The sequence below is a fragment of the Melanostigma gelatinosum genome (assembly GCF_949748355.1).
Source record: "Melanostigma gelatinosum genome assembly, chromosome: 7".
Taxonomy (NCBI): Eukaryota; Metazoa; Chordata; class Actinopteri; order Perciformes; family Zoarcidae; genus Melanostigma; species Melanostigma gelatinosum.
Genome location: NC_136640.1, coordinates 18,084,293 through 18,095,141, shown reverse-complemented (window position 1 = coordinate 18,095,141; position 10,849 = coordinate 18,084,293). Strand labels below are relative to the sequence as shown.

Genomic DNA, 10,849 nt, shown 5'->3' with positions numbered 1-10,849 from the left:
TGGGTCCTCCTGTTCTCCTTTAACATGTGGGGGCTCTGGGTCCTCCTGTTTCAGACTGGAGCTCCACTGCTGCTGCTGAGGGGGAACCTCTTCTTTAACGACCAACGGCTGCTGGACGTCTGCAGGAAAACACACAGAGACGTTACAAAGACATTTTAACATACACGCACATTTCCACATAAATATATATTTACAAACACACATGAATAAATCTGATTGAGGTCTGTAAACTACAAGTAGCCTACCGATTGGATCTAACAGGAAGTAACTGTTTCTTTGACTGCATTCTTTGAAGGCAACTGACAACAAAAAATAGGAATAAAAGTACTAATCTATCAGAAACATGATCCCTGTCAGTGTTCTACTATTATATATGGATATTACAAATGTATATTTGTTTGGATCATTATTCCTGCTGCAGATGTTTCAGGTGGAGCTTATTTTAACTCTTTTATACTCTGTTGTTCAGTTTGGGTAGTTAGGAAAGGTTTGAAAAATTATAATGTTTAAAGTAACTGGTAACTAAAGCTGCCAGACAAATGTAGTGGAGTTAAAGTACAAAGTTTTATCAAATAGAAATACTCAAGTAAAGTACCTTGAATTTGTACACAAGTACAGTACATAAGCAAATATACTTAGTTATGTTCCCTCACTGATCATCATTTTTACTCTTACCACTCGCAGCTTATCAAAACCAACAATTTACTGTTTATAAAGAGCTGGAATAATATAGAGCAGGACTGAGTTCAATTTATTGGACTGAATTGGACTCTCCATAACAGTCCCTGTTTCTCATGTGGCCCCTTGGGAAAAATAATTAGCCCTACATCTACACACACGATTGTTTGTTGCTTTTAGGTAGTATACTTGTAATTGTCTGATGTATATTATTGATTTGTGATCAGTATCTATGTTGTATAATTAATTATATCATCAGTCAGGTTGTATTCAATGGTTTATATCCAACCGTTTGGTACCGTTCTGTAGTTGAGATCGTCCACATTTCAAATATGGAAAAATCAAATAGACTATGTAAGTAACTAGTAAGTAACAATTCTGTAAATTAAGGTCAAATTAAATAATCATGACCATTGTCAGGATGGGAGTGGTTTGGTGTTCCCGCCATCCACTGATCCGCCTTTCCAGCGTAGCAATGGAGCCAGATATTATAATAGTTTAATCAACTCAGAACAGAGGACAGCTCAGAAGGAGAAGATTCATTGCAACCGAATCTCACTCCAAACTACATTAAAAAGTTAGCAGCCGGAGCATGAACAGCATTTGAAAACTGACAGACGAAACATAGTGAACCAACCTCCTCTTTGTTTCCGGACTTCATGGTTGATAACAGCGTCCAGTAGTTTTTGTCGAAGCGCGTTCTCCTCTTTAGTACGAGAAAGTTCCTCCTCGAGCTCTGCTATCTTTCCTTCAAACATACCAAATACGTCTTCACCAGCCGCAGTTAGTCGCTGGAGGAATACAGTTCTCAGCACTTGGTTGTTAGACATTTTTACGAAACCACCGAATTGTTTCTTCCAGATAAACTCCGTTAAAAACGTGTTGCAAAGTTACGTTCGGGTCCGTCTACTTCCTGTTAGCATGCTAACGTCATTAGCTCCGTAGGACAACTGCGGTCATGTGAGCCGTCACCCGCGGATTAGTTCCACATGTAGATACAGAAAATATGTGGTAACAGTTGTACTTGTATAATATAATTGATAAAATATATACTATTATAACGAAGCATAATAACTATTTAAAAATGAACATACCGTTTTTCTTTCCCATATCTAAACCCTTGTATATGTATTTAATGTTCAATACTGTGACAATTTTATTCTTTGCACAGAAGACAAGCTATATGTTTTCTTTCCAAGTATAAATTAACTGAAACTAAATGTCATCTTTATAAGAGCCAGGGTAAAACAAACAAAACTCCAAAACATCTCTCTATATTCAGTAAATACACACTTTCACCTGGATTTCAGTCACTGATGTTAAAACCCACAAACCAAGCCAGAAATCTAGGTGTAGTTATGGATTCAGATCTCAACCTGAACAGCCATATCAAGACAATTACAAAATCAGCCTACTATCACCTGAAGAATATATCAAGGATTAGAGGACTTATGTCTCAACAGGATTTGGAAAAACTTGTCCACGCATTTATCTTCAGCAGACTGGACTACTGTAACGGTGTGTTTACAGGTCTCTGTAAAAAGTCCGTCAGAAAGCTGCAGCTGATTCAGAAAGCTGCAGCTCGAGTCCTCACTAAGACCAGGAGGGTGGATCACATCACTCCAGTTCTGAGGTCTTTGCACTGGCTTCCTGTCCAACAAAGAATTGACTTTAAAATCCTGCTGTTGGTTTACAAAGCACTGAATGGTTTAGGGCCAAAATACATCTCTGATCTGCTGCGACCTTATGAACCATCCCGACCCCTCAGGTCGTCTGGGACCGGTCTACTTTCTGTTCCCAGAGTCAGAACTAAACATGGAGAAGCAGCGTTCAGTTTTTCTGCTCCACATATCTGGAACAAAGTCCCAGAAAGCTGCAGGTCTGCTGAGACCCTCAGCTCATTTAAATCAAGATTGAAGACCTTTCTGTTTGCTGCTGCCTTTAATTGAACCACATTCAATTCATATATTAATCAATTTCCTGCATTTCTGCATTTTACTACTGCATTTTATTTCTTGCACTGTTTTTTAATGTTTTAATGAATGTTCTGAATTGTTTTTAAATCTCCATTTCTTTTGCCTTATGTTTTGATGCTTTTAATGGTTTTATGTGAAGCACTTTGAATTCCCTTGTTGTTGAAATGTGCTATACAAATAAACTTGCCTTGCCTTGGATGTACTGTATCTTTTTTAAAGTTTGTGTTTATTGGTTGTTGACACCGGCTTCTGTTTTTTTCATTTTGGCTATTTTATATTCATTTAATTAAAAACTCTTGCCTGACAGTTTAGAATCATTGTTTATAGAAGACTCCAACTGTGATCGAGTAGATGTTTACAAATGGTCACTGGTAATGTACAGTCATGAAGAAATGCATGCTGGGTAGCTCCCGACTAGCAGATTTATACCTCACTAACACAAATCTGAACGACAGGCACACATGAAATCGTATGACAGCAGCCAAAGACCTCTAATGACAGAATTCCATTATCTACTCTCTATTTTGGGTCAAGACTATAACTTTAATGCTGATGCAACAGTTTTTTGTTGTTGTTTTGTTATTATATAAATGTGAAATTCACTGAACTTGCAGAATTCTACTCTGAAATGATTATTTACTGCTCTTATGGCAAATAATGAGTGAGATAAGCACAATTATTATTTATTTGTTCATTTATTTACTTATATTTTATTCTATCGAATCAGTTACTAGATGTTGCATCACATCACACAGACTCACTAAGGCTCAAAAAATCTCCACACATACCACAACCTATATTTCATCCTCCATGTTTTACACTCTAGGGATTTGAAAACACGGTTATTTTGGTTTGACGGCTTCAATTTTGTCGAAAAATAATAAAGCACATTTATATATCACAAGTGTCAATGTGTTTCCCAGGCAGACATAAAAAGAACAAAGGATAACATATAATGCAGATACACGCACATTTCCACATAAATATATATTTACAAACACACATGAATAAATCTGATTGAGGTCTGTAAACTACAAGTAGCCTACAGATTGGATCTAACAGGAAGTAACTGTTTCTTTGACTGAAAACTGTCCCACTTGACAGCAGTTTTATTTTAACGCCCCCTGCTGCTGCCGCCCGCTCTCGTCCACTTCCCAGGCGAGGCATTACATTACATATACAATAGGATTAACAACATCACACAAATCACAAAATGAAACCACAGATAACAAATGTACGTTTTATTTTTACTGTTACATAAGTGTACAGAACACCAAAGTACAGTACATTGCAAAGGCAGCAGTATTTACACGGCGAGAAGCTACACAAACAGTTTGTGTGGAATCTTTATGAATAGCTCTCTTTCCCTCTACATGCAGCTCAAATTGTAAGTTCATAAAAATACAATCTTATGAGTCTGAGCAAAGCCCCCATTGCACTATGTACAATCATTCAGTTAAAATAGTATCTGTATTTGTTCATAAACATTACCATTACACTTACATAGAATTTGCAAGCTTGGCAGGTTTAAAGATAATACAAACTGTTTGGTTTCTATAAATCTAGTCTGATCAATGCAGGTTTCTTCTATTGCAAATAATATTACATAATTTACCTAATTGCTAAAAGCTGCACAGTTAAAAGGTACAGTAAGATGTTTCATGGAACAGATAGCCCACCCAGCAGCATGTAGTGTAGGTTTGGGAGACGTTACAGTAGTTTTGCAGCATGTCGAAGGAGTTAAATGCAAACAATTTCTGTAAATCAGTATTCATAATTCCATCTGTGATGGTCTTCCGGTTTATGTCACACACTCGAGCACCCACACACACCACAAGCACACAGAAACACACACACACGCACACAAAAGACCCACTACCTTTACCAAGTAATGAAGCCTCCCTTCTTCTGTACGAATAATGTTTATGTTTTCCAATGCTATGATATTCAAATACATTCTTTCAGGATACAGTAAAATTCTTCCACTTTAGTGTAGGATTGCACATTTTCCCTTGACAATTAAAACAACATAACTGAAAGAGAATCACTTAGCTTTGGTATGTCATTTGTTAACTAAATGTGAAAGTTGTTGACCTCAGTAGCAAATGGTCGCTTTGTGACAATTTCTATTATTAGTGCAATAAAAGCCTACGTTTCTCTGCAACAGCAAAGTCGCTCATCTTTCTAAAAACAAACAACAGTATTGCTGCACATCTGATGACCTGACTTTATGACATTCGGATGTGCTCTGAGCAGGAAGAGGAAAGGGGGTTTGGTTTTTCCCAGGTGAGAGCAGAGCGCTTGTTAACCACTGAGACAATAGCAGCAGCCCCCAAACAGGACCAGAGGCTCGGCATGGGACAGGTTGCTGCCAGACCGTCATCAAAGAGTCGAACCCGAAACTCTGGAGTCTGGGAGGAAAGCTGCGATGGCTCGGTAGCCTTGGGATCGTCGGATCATGTCCCGGATCGCTCCGTTAAGTTCCATCAACTTGACAGATATTTCTGTCAGGTCCTGTTTAGAGCCCACCAGAGCAAAAGTTCCCGTCTGACCCAAGGTTTGATGTCTGAAGTAGATGTTGAGTAAAGTCTGGACCTCCTCCTCAGAGTGGCTGCCGAAGATGTCTTTAGGCCACATTGTTCTGCATTCAAAAAATAAAAGTTATTTGTTTCACTGGGGACATATTTTGACGATGTACATTCCTCACATAGAGAAAAACAAGCCTTTTCTCACCTGCACTCACGAATGTAGCAGATGGCCGTCGGAAACTCTTTGTTCTTCAGACACTCGAGGATGGCCTGCACAGCAGCCTCGGATGAGCTGAAGGTGGGCTCAGAGCAGGAGCTCTCACACGCAGCAATCTCATCATTCGTCACAGAGGCGGCTGCTACTCTCAGGTTGCTCTTCAACTCGTTTATCTCTCTGGACATATTTGTCAGCTATAAGAGATTCATATCATCAATTGATTATAAGGTGGGTGCCATGGTTCCAGAAAGAGAGGCCAAGCAAATGCATTGTGTACCTACCTCGGGAATAGAGCCTATTGCATGGACCTGTTCAATCAGTTTACAGTAGGACTGAAAAAGCAGCAACAGCTGAAAGTGGAGTTTGTAGAGTCTTTGACAGAGCTCCAGTTGCTGAAAGTAAGAGAAAAGTGGTTGTTGGCAAAAGGCCTTCTCATTGGGCTAGGTTTCTCTTTCTTATGTATTAACTGATCGGGTATGGTTCTGCATTTGGTTGATAGTACACTCACATGAAGCTACTGGTGAACTACTTGTAAATAGAAGTCAGACCTGCAGCAGCTATGTGGAACACTTTAAAAGTGCTGAAAATAGGATTACAGTGAGCCAAAAGTTTGCTTTTAAAAACAGAAGACCATTTAAAATAACAAAGAGGAACAAGTCATTCCAACTTACAGCCAGAGATTCCATTTGCTACAAAGCAAGCGTGTTACAGGACAGAAAAGAGGTCGGGAAAACAGAGAATCAAAAGAAAGGCATGCAACTCCTCAGTATTTCCATTTGAAAGAGGGTGGAAAGTATTAGCACAGGTTTTATTGGCATGCAGAGGGGAAGAAAAGTGAGGGACGGTGTATGTGCAAATTAGAACTGAAAGGAGGGCTGGTAGTCACCATGAATTAAAGGATCCCTGTGGAGTTTTTGACATCTAGCAGCACGAGCAAGGTGCTTTTCTGAGTGGGTTCCTGTTTTGTTTATCATGTGCACGCGGGTGACGTCATACAGAGTTCTTCTGATGGTGTCACATTATTTTACTGATCTACAGGTCATTTACCAAGATATGATGCAATGCAACAAAGATCCAAAACACTTTGCAAATGTTGAATAAGGAAGGCTTTTTTTTACTGAATGTAATCATTCTTATTGTTTAGAAGAAAACTCCACAGGGCACCTTTAATAAAAAAAACAGCCAAGCAAAGAAAAGTTTTGCCTGTAAATTAGCACAAATGCACTCATTTTGGTGGGAATCTCTCAGCTGTTAAGTACAAAGTTTTAGCAGCAACACTTTCCATGTAGCTGTTTCCTTTCCTCTGTTTTGAAGTGAGTGTAATTGTTTACTGCTAGATCAAATGCAACTCCCATGCCCAGCAGAGCTGAAAATGATCACAATGCACATTGGAATGAGTTGTTGTCAAAAACCTAAAATTGACATAGTGTGAGAAAATTAGAGGTCACACTCACAGAGCTAAAGTATCACACAGTAATGCAGAGAGTACAGTATGAGAGGTCAGTTGAAGTGAAATCTATTTTTCAGTCATTTTATTAATTCCATTCTTACAGAAGCAACAACTTTTTTCATGAACATCCTTCAGCCTTTTGTGTGTTTGCACACTGGCTGGATGCATTAAACCACAGAACCAAAGCAGTATTTTTCATTATCAAATTCCTAAAAAGCTAAGGTTTTATTGTACCATGGAAAAAGGTTTTACCTTGTCCTTGTGCTCCGCTGGTTGACTTGTTATCACGCTGCCCCCAGCACTCTTGGGAAAGGTGGCCTTACAGTTGCTCAACCACTGTGAGTAACAGAGACAACAGAATCACAGCGTTAACAGCTCAGTGACAACATGCAGGTGACATTGAGACTGGAGGCCACACTATTGAATGTCCTTACAGTGAGAGCGGCCTCTCTTCTGTTGTTGTAAGTATCAAGATACTCTTGAAGTTCCAACACGCTGAATTTCATTTTCTCCAGGAAACCATAAGACATAATCTGTGAAAATAAGAGTTTTCTTGTTGAATTTGTTCAACTTCCGCGAACGTCATTCTGTCAAAAAAAACATCTCAGGTTACTCACTGTGTCTGCATCAATAAATAGTGTTGGGCACTCCGAGCATGATGTCAGCATCTGAGAAGACCTTAAAAGCTTCGATCCTAATCCTCTCATGCCATCGCCGAGGTAACTCACAGCATCACAGGTCAAGGAAGAGAATTTGGCCTGGATATTCTGCAAAGTACGAAAAACAGGCTGGCTGTGACACTGCCAAAGTCCCTCTTAGATCATGTTAGGGACCTACATTCTGTCATTGTTTTTCTGAAAATCCCCATTGTCAGCTCTGGTCAGTGAAGTGAACAACATCTGGTTAATGAATCTGAAGATTTTCAAGCTGAAAGCATCTACAGACATATCCGATATGTAATTATTATATGTAATTATTCAGATGTTGTCTGAAAGGAAGCCTCTTTCTCTAAAGTATAATCAGCCACATCACTAATCCTGTTGGCCTTTCAGTTTAATTATTCACTTTGACCAGGCACACTGTTAATGGCATGCGGGGGCAATGCTGGTTACAAGGCCATGCTGTAATACCTGAAACAGTGACGAAAACACATGAAAAGTGTAGACTGCACAGGATCCATCTGAGTCAGACACAAGCTGGTTGATGTGACTTCGCCAAGCCTCCTCTGCATCGTCGCACACCGCAGGTTGGAAAGCTGCGAGGATGGCGGAGAAGAAGGGTGACGGTGGCGGTGAAGATCGGGATTCCAGCATGTCGTCTCTCTCCTCCTCGGCGAGACTGAGTGCACATAAAGCCATGTCATTTTCCCCCCCGGACATTATCTACTGTTGAGAAAAGTTGTGAGTAGGTACCTGGGCTGGCAGCTGTCACGGTCAAGTTCTCTTTTGTAATTAATGTGAACCATGTCCATTATCAAACTGTCTCCACAGTGAAATGCAAGGGGTAGTTCACCGATGGAGAGAGAGACGTCGTCCTCGTGGACATTGGTGTCTTCATCCTCTTGTGACACCTCATGCTAAAAGAACAGGGAGGACACATGCAAAGTTACCCAGTCATGAACAAACACTGAGACAGCATGCAGTGAAGGTTATAATGAACTGAAATGTGTTCCCTATGTTAGACTTCATTGTTAAACAGATAATTGCGTGGGTAAAACGGATACACTAACCTTGGCGTGGGACCCTATGGACACTCCTTGTGCTGCTCTCTTATATTTGGTCATTTCAGTGTGCATAAATTAGGCCAATCAAATAGATTATAGAATAATTTCGGTCAGCCAGCATTGTGGCCCTGCACACTCATGTTTTGGGGGGGGGGGGGGGGGGGCAGGCAATGTGTAAACCTTTCTTGACCTCCCACATGCCAAGAGTTTTTAGTTGTTGCTTAGAGCCACCCACACAGGAGCAATAGGTATACACATTGCCTTAAACAGACAGACACAGAAAGAAAGAGATTTGTTTTGTTCTATTGCGGCCCCTACGACCCCCTAACACTGCCACGATTAAAATAAGGCACAAACTAGCCCATAACCCAAAGCATTATCGATTGCCTGCTTGCAGGGTTTTAGTTCATTCTCCTTTAGCATGCAACCAATGAAATAAATATCAAGAAAAGGCCGGCTCATGCACTACTCTGAAGAGGGGAAATGTAGAAAAGTCACAGCACCGCGAAATAATACTTTACAAAGACTGAACCCAAAGCACATAAAACATCCAAGACACTTCCCAAGAAAAGATGCAACAGAATAGCTCCCTATTTGGCAAAATTAGTGAAGAACTCTAGAATGGAGTTGCGATAGGAATTAGTAGTTCCCAGTATCTCAGACACTCTGAAGCCCTTATTCACCCGCTGCTTCGAGTCCTCTGGCAGTTGGACATCGAAACTAGGATTTTTGGTGTTATGGGGAGTTGAATCAGCTGAGGTTGTATCGAAAAAGGCAGAAGGAGAGTCCCTGTTACTGAGCTCAGCTGTTGGAGAGATGCTGACCATCTGCAAAAGAGACAAAGTCAAATTTGTTGAAATCTCTAAATATTTTTTTTAAAACAAACAATTAAGTTTTTTAGAAACAGAAAAAAGCTGCGCTCAAAACACTGGATTAAAAACTGTAACGCTGCAAAGTCAACATCCCTGAATTAGCTGTAAACACCGACAGTGGACACTGGTTAACTAATCCGGAACAAGACAGGAGTGGGATGACAGCTGTTTGGACACATGGGCTTTCTGCCACCACGATTTCCACAAACTTCAGCTAATACTACAAGAGGACCAGTGGTCGAGGGATAACAGAAAGATGATGCAAACCTTTAAGGCTCTGCTAGCAGCCCCTGGACACTGCAGTGTTCATTAAAGTAGCTAAAGTGAGTAGCTTTCATTTGCCAATATGGTTTGTCAGGGATTATGGTTGAAATCAATATCATGATACTGATAAAAAGGTTTCTGCAGGGTTCACCAAGTAAAATGTAAGACCACATAGAATGCTAATTAATGTTATGTTTTACTGGCTGTTGGTTAGCGAATTATGTCCGCCAAAATTAAATTCAATGTGCTTTAATATGTTTGTATTTTGGACTTTTCAAAACCTGCACATACCCTGTGATAAAGATATGTTTCCTGATGCTTTAACAGCTAGGTTTTCCCTCCATTATGACATCAATCTATTGGCATACAGCTGGAAGTGAACTTACGAGCTGTGATTGGGAGAGTATCTGGCTGGCCATGAGGGAATCTTCCTCAGACGACTCGTCTGAGTCTTCACGGGTGATCTTGCTGAGGCTGGGCATGCTGCTGGACAGCTGACTCTCCTCCAGAGGCTGCAGGTCACTCCGGTCCAGACTGTCCATGGAGCGTCTACGCACACCCCAGTTGAAGTTGTCCATCGTCTCTCCCTGCAACACAGAATGACGTTAAGTTACCAGGTAAGTTCCAAGAAGTGAAGCACAATCCAACACAAACACATGCACACGCAAAAAGATTCCGTATACACTCATTCACGCAACCATGCAGTGCAGGTTCAGGGAGGGGCTAGTCTCTGAGGGAGGTGTTTCCCCTCATAGCTAACAATGGAGGGAATACTGGAGCATAGTATCCTCACAAAGAGAGTTTCCTCAAACTGCAACCAAAGAGCCAAGATGATGGTGAAACTGGCAGAAAAATGTGGATGTAAAAACACTCTGATATTGTCGGACTTAAATATTTACAGGTCTTTAGCCCCTGAGTTTGTTCCTTGTTTAAAATGCGGAGTGACTTTTCAGCTGGACTCAGCCAACTTCCACATTCCACCAAAGCTCCACATCAACAGATTCGACCAGGGAGAGTTCCTGTGACGATTAGCTTAATGCCTCCTACCACTGATAGGAAGCAAAGGCTTTGACTTTGGTCTATCAGCTTCTTTTTCTTTAAAAAGAAACCATTCGTGAACAAAAACAAAGTTCGTATGTGG

At 40.5% G+C, this 10,849-nt stretch overlaps 1 protein-coding gene across 4 annotated transcripts in view; it reads right to left on the bottom strand.

The window, feature by feature from the left end:
• Positions 1-3,880: 3,880 nt before the first annotated feature.
• Positions 3,881-10,849, bottom strand: part of frya (furry homolog a) — a gene marked incomplete at its 5' end in the record, with an annotated part of 47,746 nt that continues 40,777 nt past the window's right edge. For 3 of the 4 annotated variants that reach the window (XM_079272033.1, XM_079272034.1, XM_079272035.1), the window contains 10 exons: positions 3,881-5,295; positions 5,388-5,593; positions 5,681-5,791; positions 7,102-7,185; positions 7,284-7,382; positions 7,467-7,616; positions 7,980-8,187; positions 8,262-8,425; positions 9,256-9,399; positions 10,095-10,295. In XM_079272033.1, the coding sequence (XP_079128159.1) occupies positions 5,037-5,295; positions 5,388-5,593; positions 5,681-5,791; positions 7,102-7,185; positions 7,284-7,382; positions 7,467-7,616; positions 7,980-8,187; positions 8,262-8,425; positions 9,256-9,399; positions 10,095-10,295 (1,626 nt within the window). In that variant the 3' untranslated portion in view covers positions 3,881-5,036. Of the gene's footprint in view, positions 5,296-5,387; positions 5,594-5,680; positions 5,792-7,101; positions 7,186-7,283; positions 7,383-7,466; positions 7,617-7,979; positions 8,188-8,261; positions 8,426-8,578; positions 9,400-10,094; positions 10,296-10,849 lie in introns of those variants that run through there. The other variant, XR_013772129.1, reaches the window with a different exon arrangement.